This window comes from Micrasema longulum, unplaced genomic scaffold (assembly GCF_059751315.1).
Source record: "Micrasema longulum isolate JH-2025_06_02 unplaced genomic scaffold, ASM5975131v1 h1tg001608l, whole genome shotgun sequence".
Lineage (NCBI taxonomy): Eukaryota > Metazoa > Arthropoda > Insecta > Trichoptera > Brachycentridae > Micrasema > Micrasema longulum.
Genome location: NW_028278789.1, coordinates 1 through 22465, shown reverse-complemented (window position 1 = coordinate 22465; position 22465 = coordinate 1). Strand labels below are relative to the sequence as shown.

Here is a 22465-nt window from a genome sequence, read left to right as displayed (position 1 = left end):
ATTTGATTTATTATATAAATATTTGAAATTAAATAAATATTCACACCGCAGTGATCTTCAAATATATCGATTAAAAATATAGTATAATATACGTACAGCAACCGGAAGCAAAAAAAAACATCGGGCTTAAGAAAGAGACTGCCGGCCATAATTGGCTAACTTCGACATTGTAGAGCGTCGTCTGTATCGCACGCGTCCGGTATCTGTATGAATGACAAAGACGACGCTCTACAAAGCCGAAGCTAGCTGACAAGACAGGCATTTTTTTCTCAATCCAAATGTCCTTTTTTTATTTCTAGTACTTAATATGTTTACTTAAATATAAAACATCATTATTTCATTTCAGCATTTGATTTAATAACTTTGATAGTTAAAAATGTTAAAAAAGTAAAAACGCTTTGCATTAATCAAAGTAAAAAATAGAAATAAGATCAAATTTAAGTAAGCAGCTTACAATCTAATAGTTATCAACAAGTTTAGAATCTTGCCTACATATTTACAGTTTTTTTCTAAAGTTCTCCGAAACGTATTCACTGTGGTTGTAAGTAGAGATTTTTAAAAATCAAAAGACAACAATTGTAAAATGAAAAATCTGATCTTATAGACAACAATGAAATATTTGTTTAATTGAATTGGATACCATGGGTACAATTATATAAATAAAAAATATGAGGTAAAATAAAGGGTAATATAATGAACTTTTTTTTGTATTTAAGGTAAACAAGAAAAAAATAATTACTTATCCATATTATTTAAGATTTAAAATTTTAAAAAAAATACACATTAAGGTATTGAGATCTCTTAAGACAGTTGTGAAAACAATTAAAGCTTTTTTGTGATACATTCAAAGTAAGTTGTGTAGGAATATTTCAAACTATACCACAAACATCTTAACAAACTTAACCGAGAAATCCATCTTATGCAAATCGTGTTGCTTTAAAATAAAGAGGATAGTGATACATCTAGATAGTACTTTTCAGACTACAAATCTGTTTCTAAAAGGCCAATTTTGTTTCGAGATTTTGGACTTAGTCTAAATCCTTTAATTTCTTGACGCAATGGTTCGAAACGATGCGTCGTTAACGCCGACGCTTTTAGTGATTCCGGAGGCATAGGTTTTAAGGGAAATCTCGATAACTGCGAAGGCTTGACTTGGGACAAACTCGCGTTAAGATTAGGAATCAACGCCATTGTTCGAGATTTGAGAGGTTTATCAGGGGTAGAAAGAGGCAGATTTGACGCTTGTAAATTTTCTGTGCTTGTTGGCGTCGAAGCCTTAAAAAAACTCATCTGAGACGCCCGTTTTGCATTGTCTGGGCGTCGCTCTCACCGCTACTCCTTTGGCTGGCCGATGTCGTAATCCTTCAAGGCTTGGATGATGTGGGATTCTTGAGAGGCTTCAGGGTCCATGCCGGGATGCAGGTAGCGGTTCAGGAAGTGACATGTGCCAGGAATGTCTTCGGGAAATGAGTTAGGAAGGCAAGAGCGATCACGTGCCTCCATCTCGAATCCAGGTGACTTAATCAACCATCTTTAAATGAAAAAAGTTAAAGAGTTCAAACAAAATCGAATGAAAAAAACATCAATCTTAGTTTTAACCATTTTTTTTGGTAAAAAATAACACACAATAATATTATTTAATATTCATATTGGCTGATAGACAAGATTAAAATTTTGAAAACTTGCGGTTGAAATGCAATATCACAATCACACTATCATAATTTATTTTTTTATGAAGAGATAATATAACATGATTTCACTTAAAAAGGTTAAAACTAAAACATTTTGAACTGAAATTTTCGATTCTTACTTTTTTGTTAAATTTATGATTTTTAATTCATTAGAACAAATTTGTTAAATACTTTTTATTATTACGCTTCAGTACTAACAAACCTGTGTTTAGTCTAAATTTCATTAAAGTGTAATCTGATGGTCAAAAAGTATTTATATTTTGGCTATTATAAATGACTCTAAAGTGCATTGCGTCCAATGTTTATTTACTTAATTTTTTGAGTAGCGTGATTTTTAATGAACGTCGTTTTAAAATAGCGATAACGTATGATTTTCTTACTTCTTATCAAATAACAGCTTTAAACCGTACGTTATATTCCATAAATTCATTTTATAAAATCAAATCGACACATTTAATCAAAACTGTAAAAAAAAAACTTAGTTAACCTGTTAAAAATATATGCAGCAAACTTAACTAAAATTTTAAATAAAAACTGAAATAATTATGCCTTTGTGTTTTGCACGGCCTTTTTGAGTGTCCAAAATAATCCACGTTTGTTAGAAGGCTGTTTCGCTTTAAATTAAGTAACAAAACACTTGGTTTAATTAAATGTAAACTTAACTTACTCATATGTAGTAGGACTAACGTTGATCTTAAGAGGTTCTGAACCAGATTCAAATTTGTTGGCGAGTGTACAATTGTGTCCGAATAGGCAATATTTTAGCATAGTTTTTCCAACAACTCCAGCCAGAACTGTACCCGTATGAAGTCCAATGCGCATCTGTAAAATAAAACACATTTAAAATGATTTTTTTTCATTTATTTTTTATATTATTTTGCAATGCCTGAACATTTTAAAATACGCAAGACTGCCAACAGAGGCTGCTGTAAAAACACAATAAAAGATGAACGCATGAGAGATCGCTTTCCTTTCCTTGCCGTCTGCCTCCGAAGTTAAATGTGACATTTAATCTCTTAAGATCTAAATTGTAAAATTGTTTTTGCTATTTGTAAATTTAGCAAAAGTAAATCTCACGTAGGTTATCTTAATTGCGTTATTTTTAATAATACTATTTATAAAGAGTTGTAATGAAATAACATTAAATTGGGATTAATCTAACACTGATTAACACACGGCAAACGAATAACCCATGTACTACTGCTCCAATATTTGACGTTAGTAAAACTAAGGGTAAAAAAGTAAAAAAATATGAATTCGAAAAGTTTAAAGTTGTTAGTCTTTGATTGAGATGAATTGACCTTTTTCACTGATCAATCGTTTTATTTATCGATTTACGCCGAGGTGACGAATGAAAAATTCTTCTTTTTTACGTCATTTTAATCACTCATTACATGAATGTCATTGGCTGGTTTAGGTATAATGTTTTTTATCTCCGTTGTAATGTTTTATACTTACTAACTCTTTAAGGGTTGAAATTCGGGTTTCGTATTTAAAAGTTTTGACGAAATGTTGAAAAAATCTACTTACGTTTTAAATTTTAAGTCAAAATTCAATCAATATTTATGGAATCAGTTTTAAAAGCGCCCTTGAGATATATTATTTGGAAAATGGCGCTTTAAAGGTTGTTCATAATGAAAATAATGATGACGGTGGAACATATATTTTTTTAAAATTATGACAAGTCGAAAAGAAATGGACATTAGATTTACAAAAAAAAAACACGCTAAATCAAAAATACTCATGGCTCTGTTTTTCTCATTAGTGTCTTTTTAAAAAAAACTAATTATTATATTTCTAATAAATAATCCAACAAAAACAGCTTCTAATTGTTTTCATGGTTGAATTTTTTTATACAATTTTGTGAGCAAAATAGATTATTGATTACAGAAGTCATTACGGATACATATTGAATCGTTTTTGTTACTTACGCCTATAAGAAAGTTAGATTGAAAGAAAAGTATTTATCATTCTTAACGGTTCTAAGTTTTTGCGTCGGATATATTGAATTTATTGTTCCTCGTAGAAAAAAGCTCCTTCGATTAATTTCAGTTTAAAAACTAAATTGAAATTTGCGTAAAATGGTTTTTTCTTGCATATTATATAAAGGTTAACATAAATTTTGTCCGTTTTCTTTTAAGTTCTAAAATGAGCTCCGAAAGGATGAAAAAATGATAAAATTTATGGATCATTCTAAATATTTTTTTATGTTCTATAAGACATTGTATTTGCTTTTACGTTACATGTTTTATTTTATTTAAATACAAGCCTTCAAAAAAGAATGTTAGGTAGACGATAGTGAGCATTTTAAACAATTTTTTTTCACGTTCAATCTAAGAAATAAAGGAAAATCCAAAAAAAAAACATCATAAATCATTATCGACAAATGTGTGGTAAATTAATAAAAAAGATCATGTTATTGACTAAATTGAATTTTTTTGTTGTTGTTATGCTTGCTTGTTCTCTTCATTTGGACACAAATATTAAATTAAAATTTACACAAAGCAAATTTCTACTGATAAGATGGAATCTTTGAAAAATGTAGAAATCTATGCACTGACATGGTTTATTTTTATTTATTTATTCTGTTTGAATAAACAGCACATTATTAACTGTACTTGGCTTGTTTGTAAGCTGGCTGAAAATTATGCGTGTGTGGAAATCTAAAACACGACTTAAACCAATCAATAACAGGTCACACATAGGCCCTGTAAATTTTTAGATTTCTACATTTGCCAATCAACCTTTATCTCGGTTGAGACACCTATACAAAAAATATTTTGTGTCTCTTTGGCCAGTTTTGTTTTTGATTGATGTTTGATTTTTGTTGTTTCTGTTTTTAAAATTCTAAGATGGTTGGATGAATTCCAATATAAGAAAACAAACATTTAAAACTGAAACAGAAAAAAAAATAAGAAGAAAATATGGAAGTCTGGGCATTTACAGGGCTAATGAATTGTCATTGACCGTTTAAAAAAAATAAAATATTTTAACATGTATTTTTGCTTTAACAGTAAATGTTACCTTTACAAAATACACAATTTTTTAAACAAAATGAAAAACCCCACAAAAGCTTAGTTTATGGTATGCATTAAAAAAAACTTACTCAGTATAAAAAAATTAAAGAAATCCTATTAATAAAACATAAATGTTAAAATGCTCAGTTAGTAAAAGCGTTGAATTCATTTTACTAAAATACCTTTATTAAAGTGGTATTTTAAAATATTAAATGCTTAATTTTTATCCATTATAAAAAAAAAATAATAAAAACTCAAATGATTGGTGTTTAACATATTTTCTATTTTTTTTTTATTTAGTCTTAAAATAGTACAAATATAATACACGAATATCCTAATATTGACTTTAATCTAATAATCAATAATATATAAACAATTTTTTATCATTTCTATACAGTATATGTGCACTTGAAAGCAATCACGAAAAATATTAAAGAGATCAAAAACTTTAAACAAACTAATTATATTACTAAAAAAGTTCCAAGAATAATCCAAAGAAAAAAAAAACATAAAACACAAGAGTAAAGTCAATGTTCAATTACTTAATTAAAGTACTTACTCATTGCTTACAAGAAAACCCTTTTAATATGTTGATTTTCGTTAAAAAAATCATTAAATCATTATTTTGGAAAACCCAGAGAAAAAAAAACTTCTTTAAAGCCAACCCGAATACGAAGATTTTGTTTTTTTAACTTAATTTTAAATGAAATTTTATGTTTTGGTTCTCTTATTTCTAAAAGTATTTCCTTATTACCGTTTGAGAATGCATTAAATAGTTTAAGAGCTAGGAAAAATAAGGGTCTTTGCATTTATTTATTATGTAAACATAACATATACCAACAATGTTTGATTATGTCCAAATGCTTGCAGACTGGCTGGATTTCCTCCCTAGGGAGTTGTTCATATTTAAATTTATTTCATCAGACATAATCAAATATTGTTGAATTACTACCTGGTAAAAGAAGAAGTATAAAAATTGAAAAATTGTTTTCAGGCGTTGCCTAGTAGGTGATTTGGTTTCTTCTGATGAATCTCACCCAGCGATGAAGGTTTCAGCTCTTTTACTTCACAAAAGTCAACAGATGGAAGTGTTGAGGAAATGTGGATGTTCAAACATGGGCAGAATGGTGAATGTTACACAGTGTGTAAAATGGCCACTTAACCAGCCAATGACAATTCATAAGCCCTGTAAATGCCTAGACTTCCATATTACCATCTCAAATTTTTTTCCCTCTTAGTTGAAATAAATTTAAATATAACATATACCGCTTAAAGCCAATAAATACAGTTACATGAATAAACATATGTTACAAAAAACTTTAAAAAAAGACATGCAACTTTGCATCAACGACAAACAAGACTAGTAAAATAATGATAGACAATATATACGTAAACACGATTAACATATAAAACTTTGAGCTTAACCATGCGATCCATCTTCATCCCACACTGTTTTAGTGGCGAAAAGATATACAAAAAGTCGGAAGATCTGTCCCGAAGAATTCTAAGTTATGAGACGAATTGACTAATCTACACATTTTGTACATAAGGGCATAAAAACAAAAGTTGCTCTTAGAAGATTTAATAAATAGCAGAATATGACTTTTAACAATAAATATTGTATACCATTCTACCTATCTTTAGAAGTTCATGTTAAGTAACTTCATCTCTTGGGATTTATGAAAATGCAACGAGCATAAACCTTAATATAAAATATATGTGTGTTAGATTGTTGTATGCTGACGATGCAGTTCTGTTAGCAAGCAGCAAGGCTGATTTTCAGCAAATAATCTCTAGAATGTATGATGTATGCCTGGAGAGCGAATTGGCGATGAACGAAGGTAAGTCAAAAGTGATGGTATTTGAAAGGGATAGTAAGGTTACTGACTGCATAATAAATGTAAACAACGAATGTCTCGAGCAAGTAGAAGAATTTGTGTACCTCGGAAGCATGTTTTCAAGAGATGGAAGAGTAGAAAAAGATGTTGAAAGAAGAGTGAATGCGGGCAACAAAATGAACGGAGCACTAAGCACAGTAATTCTAATAAAAATATGTCAATCGAAGCTAAACTGGCAGTGCACAACGGAGTTTTAGTCCCAACACTTATGTATGGAAGTGAAACATGGAACTGGCAGAGGAAGGATGAAAGCCGAGTGAACGCGGTTGAAATGCGATCTCTTAGACGAATGTGTGGGAAATCAATGTATGACAGGGTTACGAATGATGAAATCAGACGAGAGTGTAAATCTGAGACAAGTATAATTGATAAGATTAAGAAAGGGTCTCTGAGATGGTTTGGTCACGTAGAACGAATGGACGACGAGAGAATGGTAAAACAAGTATATATGGCAAAAATGAACGGCAACGTTAGACGAGGACGACCAAGGAAGACGTGGCATGATCAGATAAACCAAAATCTTAAGTCAGGTCATGTCAAAAGCAGACAGAACCGAAGGGCATGTATGACAAGATGTATAAATGTGGAAGAGGCTAGGAGTGTATGCCAGGATAGACGTGTGTGGCGGTCCATTCTCTCTGCCTACCCCTACGGGGAAATGGCGTGATGGTAGTAGTAGTAGTAGTAGTAGTATGTGTGTTAGATTCATCTGACTGAATTATATCGCCTAATAGGCAACACCTAAAAACACCTTTCAATTTAATTATAGGCACTTCGCGTAGTACCACTTGTTTAAAGCAACAATAAGAACAGTATATCTCACCAGAGATACGTACATAACATTGCACGGAATGCAGGACTGGCCAACAGAGGGCGATGTCAAAGATTATAAAACAATAAACAGTAGTAAAACTATAGTTTTTTAATCAATAAAATACATTATAAGTGTAATACATGTACCTACTAAGTTAAACATAAAATTTAAAAAAAAAACATGATTTGTTGCCTGCCATGTTCCTTTACATATAAAGTGGACTTTTAGTTATTGCAAAGATGTTTTTTTTTTGCACCACAACAGGCCAGAAGGCCCAATTACAGTGGTGAATGACATAACAGAACACGCAACCTTGAGAAAATTTACATTTAATAATAATTATAATTATGGAAAACTTATATAGCGCCATTTTCGTAATATAATACCTCAAAGGTGCTTTACAAAGTGATTATAAAATATATAAATTTAATTTTAACTTTTTAATTTAAGAAAAATAATGTACTTTTTCATATTACTTTTCCACCACATGCTAAGAATTTATTCAAATGATTTAGAGAACAAGTGGGTTTTGAGTTTCTTCCGAAACATCACTTCATTCTCACAGTTTCGGATTTCTGCTGGGAGAGCATTCGATGCCGTAGGACCTGCGACCGCAAATGCACGTTCGCCGAATTTAGTGCGCTGTTTGCGTAGAGGTATAATAACTTTTCCTTTCGACGTAGATATAGCTGATCTAAGCGTAAGACGTCTGTCAGCTAGTTCATCTGGAATGCAGAGTTCCCTTAGATATTCTGGATCAGAGTTTTGCAGTGACTTATACATAAGCCAACAGAGTTTGTATTTCACCATCTGTGGAAAACGTAGCCAGTGCAGTTCCCGAAGTAGTGGAGTGATATGACTGAATTTAGAGATTCCAAAAATAAGTCTCGCTGCGGCATTTAATACAGCCTGTAGGCGAGTCATTTTATTCATTGGTAGACCTGCGTAGATACCATTACAATAATCGACTCTAGACACTACAAACGCATTTATTAATTGACGGGCGGCATCAACTGGCAAATTTTTGCGTATTCATTTAATCTGTCTCAGCTGGTAAAAGCATGAACTTATCGTTCTACCAATTTGAGCGTCAAGAGAAAGGTCAGAATGAAGGATGACTCCCAGTAGTTCAACAGTGGGTAAAGCGTACTCCTTACATCGGGTAGTGCCGTATCCTGAATCAAATTCTGTCGTCTGGCTGAAGCCATCCATAGTTGTTTATGTTTGTGTTCTCACCGGGAATCGAACCCGGAACCTTCCGTGTGTGAGTCAAGCGTCTTGACCACTACACCACGGCGGCCGCCTTTTGTACAGTTATCATAAAAAATGAATTTTACATTACATCAGTATTTTCTTCACATTCGCCTAAGCCGTAAGATTGATCACATTCATTATATCCCTTATCTTTCCTACACCAATTGCGGTGTTGTATTGGTCATCAATCACGCGAAGGTAAGATGATCAGTCTAATGCTTCAGCTATCAATCAATGTAAGATAAAAACAAATTTTTATCTATCAATAGTGCAGTTTTGTATTTTGAATACACTTTACTTATTTACGAAATTATCAAAATAACAAAAATATCACACGAAATATAACAAAGGGTAATTTGGTAGTCAAATAGCAAAAGCGACCATCTGCTATTGTCAAAAATGATCAAGAGAACTGAAATAAGACTCAATTTGAAGACGTTAATCTATAAACTAAAAAAAAACTTTTTTTATTCAATAATTAGTGGCCGTTTGAAATAGTGCTTTTTGAAACTTTATTTCCTTTGCGTATTAACTGATATATTTACTAAAACTCTTGACAACTAAAACACCGAAAAAGTTCCCTTACATATAGTCCCTTCTGTTATCTGACTACCGAATAGCACAATGAGGTTTTCTAAGTTATTGCGCCTTGAGTTGTTTGCACTCTTTTTCGACGTTTCGAATAGTATTTTAGCGTCCATCATAAACAACAAAAAAGACTGCAAATGAGACACCGTTCAATAACTCAGAAAACAAATTTATTAAGAGTAATTGTTTTAAATTTTTTAATTTATTTTATTTTTTTAGATATTCAACAAAAAAAGCCGAAACATGATATAGTTTAAATGTCAATACGTTATTGAGAAACGATGCAATTTATGTGTGATTGTAGTATAATGCACTTTTTAAATGTCGAATACGTATTTTTTTTTTTTACTTACCTTAATAGGATCTCCCAAATGCGTTAAGTGGTCTGCGCATACTTCTACCATGCGCAGTGCCATCCAAGCTATTCTCTGCGCATGTGTGTCCGTACTACCTTGAAGACCACTGGCCACACAGTAAGCATCTCCAATGGTTTCCACCTGAAGAAAAATACGACAAAAATAACTAAGTGTGGTGTACGGTACGAAATATTTGGAGAGGAGAGGAGTTAGTTAGTGAGGTAGGAGGGCGCATATTCGTAAATACCCGATACGTTATCCGTTCGGGATGTTTCGGAATCCACCCGAAGTAGCTTCATAAATAGCTGACGTGTCGGATGGAGATAACTGACCACCACCCCAGTTATAACTTAAACAATCGAATTATTTTTTTGTGCATTTATAGCGTAGCAAAAAAACTACATGAAAACGAGAATATTTGTGTTTAGTGACGTTAGCAGACGCTATTTGGGGTGATTTTGTGGTGTTACGAAATGAAAAGTGTTAATCAATAATGATTTATATAACGATAATAAATATTTACAGGAGGGCGAAAAAACAGTATAATTTCAAAAAATACACCCTCCTGTAAAATTTTATTTTGGAGATTGGAGTTTTGCAAGTTAGTCAGACGATGTGCGGGTGGAGGTGGTTGTTGCCGTTGCCGCAAGCGGCCGGCATTGCGCGGTAGAGCACGAAAGTGTACATAACGAATAATAAATTATATTTCCATCCAACACTCAACGATATAAACATTGTTGATATTTTTAGAAAATATTTTTCAATTGCCATTGATTTGAAAACTGATTTCCCTTATATTAATGTGCATCCTGTTATCGCTGAGTATGCCAAACTTTACCAAAATGTTTTTTTGATAATTTGGTCGAAATCATTAATTTTGGAGTTTTATGAAGAAATGTCTATAAAAAATCTTAATATTGTTAAGGCTTCACCTTCGATTGCACAGCATATTTGTATCTATTCGTTTTGGATTTAGGAACCTTTCTTAAATCGCCGATATAGTTTTTGACCGTTTGTACAATATAATATTTAAAAACTTTAGCATTTATTTTATATCCTTAATTGTAATGTAAACTAACTAAAGAAAAATCTCTTTGTTTTTTATTTTCAAAACTCACCTATTTAAAATTGCTTCTAATAGTGAAAAACGACCATGCGTTTTATAAAATATACTAATAAAATGTTACTCATATAATACAATGTTCCATTGTTTTGTTAACCTATACCTATTAAACTTACGCCCCTCCCTTAATCCCTTTCTCTTTTTCAACCATTTCTCCCACAATATATTTTCTAATTAGTGCATGTGCTTAAAAAAAGGCATGTCGTGTTGGTTTCATATTTTTGTTGAACACACATGGCGAAGGATTTTTCATGTTGGTTTTATTGTGTTTTGACGAAGTGACGGGTACGTAAACCGATAGACATAGAAAACTCGGTTAGTAGACTCGGTGTCTTTGACCACAAAGTAAATGCTTTAAATATTAGTAATTATAAAATAAATTTTATCAATTGAGAAAAACATTTTCTAATACAATATTTTTTAAAAACCAAAAGCAAAGTTCACAAAACAGTGGTAAAACCTGTAATGTTATACTATTCAGAATGCTGGACAATATCCAAAAAAGCACGAGTAACAGCTGGATACAGCTGAAATGGAAATATTGCGCTGGGTTGGTGGTGTAACACGCATAGACAAGATCAACACAATGAGTTTATTGGAAGCTTGTTCAAAGTGGCACCTCTAGCTAAAAACTAAAAAAAAAAGTAAAAAGAGATGGTATGGTCACTTCAGGTGTAAATACGAGTACTATTTATTTAGAAAAAGCGCTAAGATTCAGATAAAACCTAAAGTACGTTTTTTAAAAAAAAATTGCAGTTGCTTATTTTTAGCCTCGTTTATTATGAACATGGCTTATATATACTCAAAAAGGTATGTTATTTCTAAATTTTCTAACCAAAGTGGGATAATCGGTTGTGATCTTATTAAAAGAACTTCTTCGCATTTGCTTTAAGAAAAGGGAACCAAAGAATACTCATTCGGAAGCCGGACTATTGACAGACATCAACGGGGTGTTTCATCGTCACATGGACAGCTATTGATTTCTAAGAGCTTAAGACGGTGAAGATAGCTCATAAAGTTGGGACTTATTTGCAGGGTTACTTGCAAATTTTAAAATATCACACCAATCAAGTCATTTTACTGCTCCCTGGTTAGGAGTCGTTTAGAATATTATATTTCTCCAACCTGGTCGCCTCATCAGAGTGTTCATTCTGATTTATTTGAGCGCGTCCAGAAGAAATTTCCAAATATATTAATTATATATTACATATTCAAGCTGCTTTATTGAATTATAATGCATTGTTATCTTTAGCAAATCTTTTAAAACTTTCCGATAGAAGAATCCTAACTGACCTAATATTACTTTATGAAGTGATCAATTCGTTCATTGACTGAGATTTGCTGGAGTTGGCGTGTTTTCCTGTACCTGGTCTACTCCTTTTCGTTCTGCAAGTTCTAGGACCAACGTCACACGCAGTCGCCTATCCTAGGCTCCACAGATATGGTAATCAGTATGAGGATATAGCTGACATATTTGTTTCTGGACTTTATAGTTATAAAACGAGTCTTGATTTCGTTTTTCTCTGGCAATATAATTCTTAGACATTTCTTTGTTTAATTTTTTTTGGTTTCTTGCTTTTTCATATTTATGTTTATATTTTGTTAATACTTTTGGTTACTTATGTGGTACCTACTTGTTACTGTTGTTATAGTTTTGCAATTTCATCATTTTTCGTTATGTATTTATTTATGTTTACACATTTTTTTTTTCATATTTATGTTCAATATGTACATATGTTACTTCTACTACTACTACCATCACGCTATTTCCCCGTAGGGGTAGGCAGAGAGAATGGACCGCCACACACGTCTATCCTGGCATACAATCCTAGCTTCTTCCACATTCATACATCTTGTCATACATGCCCTTCGGTTCTGTCTGCTTTTGACATGACCAAACTTAAGATTTTGGTTTATCTGATCATGCCACGTCTTTTTTGGTAGTCCTCGTCCCACGTTGCCGTTCATTTTTGCCATATATGCTTGTTTTACCATTCTTTTGTTGTCCATTCGTTCTACGTGACCAAACCATCTGAGATACCCTTTCTTGATCTTATCAATTATGCTTGACTCAGATTTACACTCTCGCCTGATTTCATCATTCATTAAAGACAATTTATGTCGTTTATGTAAAAATAAATAAATTAATAAAACCACCGTGACATAAACCCTAGAGGTAGAAGCAGACCCCCTACCATATGGTGGTATACTATTGAAGAGTTGGTGGCACAAAATGTTCTCATTGTGATAACCCAGGACAGAAGATCCTGGCGCTTGCCTACAAGAATACCCGACACCGGATAAATCGGAATACAGGGGCAGAGAGAAGAATTTGACCAACAAGCGCTTTCGCCTATGATTCAGGACTGGACTACAACACCTCCAACAAGATCTGGAGATATAAAGATCTAATAAGTATTTTATTTAGGGACCGACATCATAAATCTGAACCTCAGAGCCTTAGAGGATAAAACACGGAAGTCCACTTTCTGCCTCTTTGAAGTTAAAAATGCAGAAATTATCGCAAGAAGCTATTTCATCATCATCATCATTCCATTTCCGCTCCCTAATTGGAGCATATGGTATCCACAAAGAGCATTCATGCAATTTCCAAAATATCATAATTCTTGAACCAAATGAGATAATTTATATCGGCTGCCAACTCCTTTGCGTCCTCCCAAGTCATATTCTCGTCCCGAAGTTCTGACATAAACTGCCGACGAACAGTCAGCAGTGGACGTCCAGGACGTCAAGAATCTGATGCCTTGTAAATTAGGCAAGCGTGGTTAAGGCTCTTAGGAGGAATCCGCAGTATATGGCAAAGCCAACCAAAATGACCAAGAATTTTTTTTTTCATTGAAAGTTCTTTATGGATTGAAATTATCTCATTTGGTTCAAGAATTATGATGTTTTGGAAATTGCACAATAACAAAATCTTGTTTCCTGAACATTTCTTTCACAGAAATATAATTGCCACTTGTTTCCAAAACAGATAATTTTTATTTCATGAAGGTTTTTTAGTGAACCAAAATTGGGATTAAGCAATATTTATTATTAAGCAATAGAAAAAGTATGAAAGTAGTAAACATTGTGAACAATTTACTAGTTCTAAAGTTGTCTACTCAGTCAATAGTGCTCTTTGGTAAAATAAAATAAATTATAACTAAACTTATGCTATCTTTATAACTTGATATAATACGTGATAATTTTACTAAAATAAAGCCTAAATAATTTTTAAAAAAGTAAATAAATTAGGTTTTCTGCTTTGTTAATATAAAAAAATGTATTATAACGTGTTTAGTCACGGTTTTATATTTAAGATATTGCATCAACTTTATATGTAGAACAAAATCTAACATATATGATGTATGTTTTTCTATATTTACATCATTGACAAACCATATTTGTCATGAAAGTTTGATGCGGGTACTTAGATCCTAGTCAGAAAACGGAAAAGGAAAATTATATCATTCCTAGGACTAATTACAACACTCTAATTACGAAATTCATTAAAGGGGTAGGTGAGCATATTATAAACTTTCAATTCGGTAATGTAATTTAAAACCATAATCAAACTACAAAACCACGCATGTTTACATTGCTTTTTTAAACATTATTTTATATTTACTTCTTCTCACTATTTTTTAAACTCTCACTTCATTTTCTATTTTCCAGTCAGTCTTTTTTAGTAATTTCAATAACAGAGAGATTACAAGTAAGTAGTATTTAAAAATCTAATAAAAAATAATGATGAGCAATACATTTTACTGCTCATCATGATAGTTTAGGTAAATTGTTAGACCTGGTGGCTTTTTAAGGACTTTTTTAAGGATTTTTCTCGCATAAATAGTTTATTTTATTCTGTTTATTGACATACTGTGCAATACAAAAATGCACCTTCTCAGTAAAAAAAAAAATTCAAACGTGTCGCGGTAAAAAAACCTTTCAAAAATCACTCTTACGTAATTTTCCTTTCGTTTGTTCTTATTTTTATTCAATCGTTGTATGAATTGTAGCTTGTAGAAATACAATTTACTTTTTTATTCTAAATATTATGTATCGAGGATAATATGTTTTTTATGCAAATAAATGCTGCTACCTTATGGACAGATTTGCAAACATCCCGCAAAATTTTGTTCACCACACGGTTTACACTTTCCAAACTCAAAACATAAGTGATAGGTCTCGTTTAATTTACAAATAAAAAACGAGTGATACTTCGATCCACAAATTTAGAATATCCAGTGACCGATTATATTGCTTTCACGACATCTTCGAGATAGGTATCCTTTTTGTGGACAAACAAATTTGTGGGTTTAAGAATCACTCGTCTTTTATTTATATAATAAATTACAACGAACTTCCATCAGGAATTTTCACTTACAAACTTAAATGTTTTTGATAGGTCTCGGTCGAGGTTCATTTTTGACTGATTCTGTTTTCAAAACTGCTGCACCCACGTCTATATCGACTGGTTTCACGGACATCACTCAATCTTTGAATACCGAAATGAGAACAAAAACGTTGACTCACCACATTGGTCTAATTTTTATTCAAGAAATACGCCTCAACTACGGAAGCTTGATTAGCTCCTCCACGGACTGATAATCAATACACAACCCGCAAAACTTCCGCGTCTAATAATATCCCAATCACTCTGCTTCTACTATAACCAGAGAGAGTGTGATTTAAAGAGTCAAATCTGCCGTCAGATACAGTATCACACTTATCAAAATATAATACAGTGATAATAATAACGATCACTTTGGCCCCACTCATTTTTTATTTATTTTATTTATTTATTCACGCTCTTTATCAAAATACAAATACCATGTTCACTTTGCCCAGCTAACAAAGGTGCATACCCCGTTCCAAGCTAGGCAATTACATTTAAATATATTATAAAAGTTAACAAATTTATATAGAGCACAGACAAACAAAATAAAAACTTATTCGGATACACATTTTGATTCATATACATATAGACATACACATATATACACACGTACATATATAACATATATACATATATACACATGTACATACACACACACGTACATACACCCATGCGCATACACATACATACATTTATAAAAACATAGACAATTTATTTATGCGAAACTTCATGGTTGTCATCTATAAATATATATATTTTTTATTATTCCTTATTTTTTTTATTTTATTTTTGACATCCAGTAAGATTCTCCAATCCATGGCATGCATCAAATTTTCTGACTCCTCCTTTCTGATTTTCTGACGACCAATGTCATGAAAGAGTGAGGTCAACACCTTCCGTAACTTGACAACACTCCCGTCTTTCCACGATTCTGGCAAAAAGTTATGGACCTTTTTGCCTACGTAATAGTGTTGTCTCGATGCCAGAACAGTGTTGACCCCTTCACTTAGTATCAGATCCCTATTAGAGTATCTATTTTCCTTCCTACAAATATCCAACTCATCTAAGCGAGCAGGAATCCATCTATATACAACCTTTTGCTTAAATTAAAAAAATAACGGATCGATTTGTAGTGCTTGACTGGGGTCTGTTGTTGGATCAGTGACGGTAGCATGAGTATGGCTGGAGGATTGATCGTTTGGTGGAGGGATTCTCCCTTTTTGTTTTGAAACGAGAAAGGAGAGAACTTTCTCGGAACTATTTAGACTGATGTTTATGTTGCTTGCAGACCCGACGGTTGGGCCTGGTCGCTGGTTGCGTACTGCGAACCAGTTTGTTTATAAATTAATTCAACATGACATTGGCAAAAACATACAATTTATTATGCAACGCCATTTAATTTAAGAAAAAAAAAAATAATAAATATCAAAAACGATAAAAATCAGTCGTATAATCACGTATATCAATTCTTATATAATAAATGCGAAAGTGTGTATGTCTGTTTGTGTGTTTCTTTCACGTCACAAGAGGGCTATCGATCTACCTAATTTTGTGCAGGGGAATAGCAGGATAGTAGGCAAGTGTCATAAAGTTATTTTCATCCTGAAAAAACATTTCTCTCTTTCAGAAAAATTCTTAGTAAAAATATGAATAAATATTAAAACAAAATAACGATGTTACTTTTATTGTAAGATACGTTATATAACGCCATTTTTGTGAAAATCACCTCAAAGGCGCTGTACAATTAATGAATAAATATCCCAGCACCTCTTGCAGCTACAGAGCGCATAGACTATTGGAATTCAAGTTCCTCCTTTCAAATTATGATATGTTTCAACTGTAACAGATATGAGCTAGATTACGGCACGTCTTGCAGCTACAGAGCGCATGGACGTTAAATAATCTAGCCCCCATTTAACTAAGGCACGTAGGGCCGTTGAAACAAGTCAAGTCTAGCACGTGCCATACTTATTTGGCGATTTTTTTTTAATGTTTTCACATTGTGACATTCAGTGACAGGAGACCTCGCATTTAAATTTGAGTTACTCTTATTTATACTAATATTTAAAAAAAAAACTCATATTAAAATGAAAAAAAAAATTCAACACTTTAATAATATTATCAACTCGGTAAGCCTGCAAAAATCGAATCGTACTGTTTATAAGCATAACCTTTACTAGAAGGTATATTAAAATTAAAGAAATGCTAAAAAAATCTTTTAAAACATTAATATTTTCATTAAAAGCAGGATACTTGTAATTTTTAAATAATTTGTAAGTCCATATTTATTGATACATGTAAATTTTATATACATAAAATGGATTTATGAAGTATAAAATATTTTTTTTTTCGAACTATTTAGAAAATTTAAAAGTAAATAGAATGTACGAGTGTTTACGGTAAAATATATTTTCATTTTGACATTAAAATAGATTTATGGAAGAGTTTTTTCATTAAATTAATTTAAACTAAAGAAGCACAAATAGACACGGAAGGTCGTGTTAGCGACAGGAATCTTCCATTTTGTGTGGTATAAAAATAGTTTTTTTGATTGTGATTAATGTTTTTGCGTGTCCAAAAGAAGACAAATTATTTTCGAGAATAAGGTCTATTCATTTTCCGACGCCTGCAAAATGAAATAAATGTGACGTAAATGTGAGATTTAATTAGTAGGTCAGGCAAAATAGATTATTCTAGGAAATGGAGATCATATTTAATGAGTTTATTTTAACACAAGAAGTGCATTAAATTCATTTAGGTTTATCCAGCACACTGCCTGGCATAATTTTAGGTAATACATAAGCAATATTTTTTTTGTTACTTGTAGGACTCTATTATAGAGGAAAAAGTAAAAAAAACTGATTGATTAAATAAATAGATATGGTTTCTGTTAGCCTTATTTACGGGTATATAAATATAGGATTCTGAGATTATGCTCGGTAACAATTAATAGTTTAAGAACCAGAAGGGATGTTATATAAATTTAATTAAATAGATACGATTTTTTTCTAGTTGCGCGGTATAGATATAATTTTTTCCTTGTCCACACCCGGTAGTGCAATGAGTACTGTATTAACATTCCAATTGGACTATATCTAGATCATTTTTGTGATATAAAAAGGAAGACTCGGAAAGCTACGCTTAAAACGTCAGCTCTCAATTTTGCAGAATTTCTACCACATTAAGGTAAAAAAATAATTAAAAGTTAGACTCTGCACTCTGGTGGTTGCGAATTATGTGGGTATGCATCATTTAAATATTGTCACAACTCTACATCTTTTGTACCCACGACCACTGTTTACTTCCCACCTGAGTATACTTTGATCATGCACCACAAAAAGACCTCGTGTAGTGAATCACGCGTTTATTTTATTGAACATGTGCCGCATCATAGACTTTGGTTCCACCAACCACCAGTTTTCAGCTCTAGATCAGGGGCCTATCCAAATGTTGGTGCCACTCGCAATTGACCAACCGGACCACCGCAGTTCCATCAATAACAATTCAGGTTAGTGGCATCTATTCCTAATCCATCTCATTTGTTGGAGTTGTGACTGATTGACACTGCATACCGCATATCTAAGATATATTATTTCATCAAAATTAAAATGCATTCCACTCCGCTAAATAATATCGTAAAAGCCCTAGGGCTTCACCCCCCGCATTTTTTGCCCCGCATCCACATGGGAATTTTTTTTCCAGCATCTGAAATGACTGTTATTTAAAGAAAAACACTGGACAGGTAGGTTAGTAAAATGTTTTTTCCTTCTATTTTTGATGCGTTTAATTTCAGAAACAATCAGCGTATGAGGTTTGAACTAACACAAATCTTCACAGACCGTGGCTGGTTTATTAGCTACCTGCACTGTTTTCAATTTTCCTACATTTAGCTGTCCATGTGATGATGAAACCTTTTAAAATGTTCACAACTCATTGATGGATTCCCCTCTCAGCGTTGAGAGACGTAAGCAAGAAGGGGAAAACAGAAGAGTTAATAAGAATCTAAGGCACAACCATTTCGTAAATGTCAAAATCACAACAGGTAGCATCTTGCGCGCTTAGAATAGTACATATAATAAGTATCTAAAATGAACAACATGACACAAAATGCCGTGATGTCTTTAAGTGAAACGGAAGGCGTTACGATGACAACCAATAGTTCAGCTTCTTTTAAATGAGTTTCTGGAGGTATATTCTTCCTTGACTAAATGCAGAGGGGAATTCCTTCAAGGTTCACAGTCAATTTTTTTTCCTAATTGAGATAAAGATTCCCAGAAATTAAAACGCACTTATAAAATACAAACTTTGTTCATTACAGAATGGTCAATAATACGGCAACAAGACAAAAAAAAGCATTTTAAAAATACGTACCTTGTACACGTCCAATTGACCACAGAAGACATCAAATACGCTGTATAAGTCTTCTAGCATGTTAATGACCATCATTGGAGTAGTTGTGGAACAAATCGACGTGAATCCCACGATGTCGCTAAACAGCATGGTCACTCTATCGTGAGTCTTGGCTTCTATCGTCTCACCTAAAAAAAAGAAAATGAAACTTTTATGGTAAATGTTGAACCAGGTTGAGGTCCCGTAGTCGTAATGTGGACTCAAGGGTCAAAAGGTCCGAGGTTCAAATTCCACTCAACTACAACTCGATTTGAATTTTTTCAGCACAAGTTATTTACGACTTTTAGGAAATAGTCTGAAAATTAAAATATTTTAGTAAATACTAAGAACTCAATTATTTTTTTTTCTTTAAAAAAAAATTATCATAATTGAAATGAAAAAATATTTTAGAAAATAATATATTTGCAAAGCTTTTGTTCATCATTGACTGATTTTCATCATCATCATTCCCTTTCCGCACCTAATGGTCCACATGGCACTGCATTGGTACACCAATAGCTGTGTATCTTGATCAATTTTATAACACGAAGGTAAGATGATCAGTCTTACGCTTCAGGCACCAGTCCAGAGACTATGAAATATTCTAGTGTAAAAACACTTATTTCAATTTATATTTCATGCCATCCATGTCGGGAATCGAACCCGAGACCTCTGCATTGTAAGCAAATGCGCTGACCACAACACCATGAGACCGACAACAACCTGAATAATTTTACTGATCATTATTTCATAATATTAAAATCCATGTAACACTTGTTTTTATAATTAAAATAAATACAGTCATTATCCAAAATAGATAAACTTTACTACTTTTCTTGAGTGGTTTATGCTATGTATATGTGCCGCATGTAATGTATACGTTTGTGTATGTTTTATATGTGCGTTCCTGTGTGTGTGCGTGGATGACTCGGAGTGTGCATTCGGTATTTTTATTTATTTTAGTTCATTACCTCTATGGAAAACGCAAATGTTAACAATTATTCTTCTCTCCCTTGAAAATCTTATTTATTTTTTGTCACGTTTAATGTTTATATCTTTTGCATAATTTATGAAAACTTAATTGGTCTTTTAATGTTTTTTTTTTGTTTTTAAAACTTATTATGTATGACTGAATGTTTTCTAAATAAAATAAAATAAAAATTAAATAAAATAAATAAACAATATTTCGCTTTGGCAGTATGGTGTAAAATCATTTCAAAGGCACGCAATAATTCTTCATTCAAACTGAGCCAATGAAATAAAATAAACCTTTCGTTTTTTAATTTAAAGGTATTATGTTAATATTCATTTGAATAAAATGGGAATTCAGTTGAGGTCTGAAATGAATGGAACTATTGGCAAATCGTAAGTGTAAAGGCAGTTAGTTTGAGGCTAAGAGGCCGGTGACAGCAAAAGCACGGTCTTCAAACCTATTGCTTGGGCAGTGCCAGAATTCTAAAGGTTTACCGAAGTTTTCCTCTGCCTAAATCAAATACTGACCTAGAAGTAGATTTACAGAGCCACGTATTTTTCATCAGCGCGTTTGCCTATGATGCAAGAGGTCTTAGGATAAATTCCCGACTTGATTGACCCGAAATGTTTATTTCAATAGGTGCTCATACACACACAAGAATATTTAATACTCCTCTTTTAGTTCCTCTTATCAATATGTTAGTTATGTTTTTAATAGACAAATAATTATAAAAAACGTTATTGCTTTTATCATAATTTTAAAGAAATTCGTGGCAACCGCGCAGTAATTGTTAGCACTCTAAATAATTAGAATTAATATTATGAAGCTCATGGGATCGATTTCTTAACTAGACTAAAAGCATTAAGGGTTAACTGGTAGTAGTTTAAGTAACATGATATATGTAAACATGAATTACGAGGCAGATACCAGAAAATGTATTTATATAATTGTTTTAGGCATTAGAAATTTATTTGACGATTCATAGGTTCCTTTTTGATTTGCTAAAATACTTTTTTTTTTTTTTTTCTTTATTTGAAAAAAATATATTTCTGAAACTAACACAGTCATAAAATAAACAATACATAACAATAACAACAAATAACAAGACCAATTATGGGTTTCATACAGGAACAAAAATATAAAAAAACAAAACGTACAGTTTGCTAGGGGGGAAAGAAAGTGGGACGGGAAAATAGGGAAGGAAGAGAAGAAGAAGAAATCAAAAGTAAATATAAAACAATGAAAAATGTAGATAAATGTACACATACGACATACATACATATACATACACACATATCCATATTTATATATTTATATATATATATATATATATATATATATATATATATATATATATATATATAAATATATATATATATATATATATATATATACATATATAAATAAACATATATATATATTTATACATACATACACATTCATACATACACATACATATATACATACATATACAAACATGAACATGCATATATATATATATATACACATACAAACACACATGAACATAAACGCATACACTAATGCACATACATACGCGTACATGTAAATAATAAAATAATGAAAACTATTAAGTAAAACAATAAAAAAAAGTAACTAAAAATTTTGCTCTTGTGACGTTTCTATCGCAATTTTGATATAGGTACTTTTTAAAACAGTATTTTTTTTCGTTAAAAAAATCTATCGCCCAAAAATTATTATCTTATAACGAGCATTTTTGATAAATGTATTCATTTTTGCCCATACTTATTATATTATGAGAATCAATCAACAAAAACGATCAACAATCTTAACAACAACAAAAAATATAGTTTTTAATGTTAGCTTAGAATGAAAGTTTGCGTATAAAACTGTAAAGCGCCCTTGATGTAACTCTAAATAAAATCGCGTTTTATAAATAAGCCATACAATACTATTAATAATACGATGCAATAACTTTTACTTATAT

The 22465-nt window shown here is 31.9% G+C and overlaps 1 protein-coding gene across 1 annotated transcript; it reads right to left on the bottom strand.

Annotated features, from left to right (window-relative positions):
• Positions 1-829: 829 nt before the first annotated feature.
• LOC148274665 (head-specific guanylate cyclase-like) lies at positions 830-19675 on the bottom strand (the record flags this gene model as incomplete). The annotated part of the gene is made up of 4 exons (XM_088236810.1): positions 830-1531; positions 2359-2513; positions 9616-9759; positions 19509-19675. Coding segments are annotated over 4 exons (665 nt in total), but the record flags the coding sequence as incomplete, so codon positions are not given.
• Between the last annotated feature and the right edge of the window lie 2790 nt (positions 19676-22465).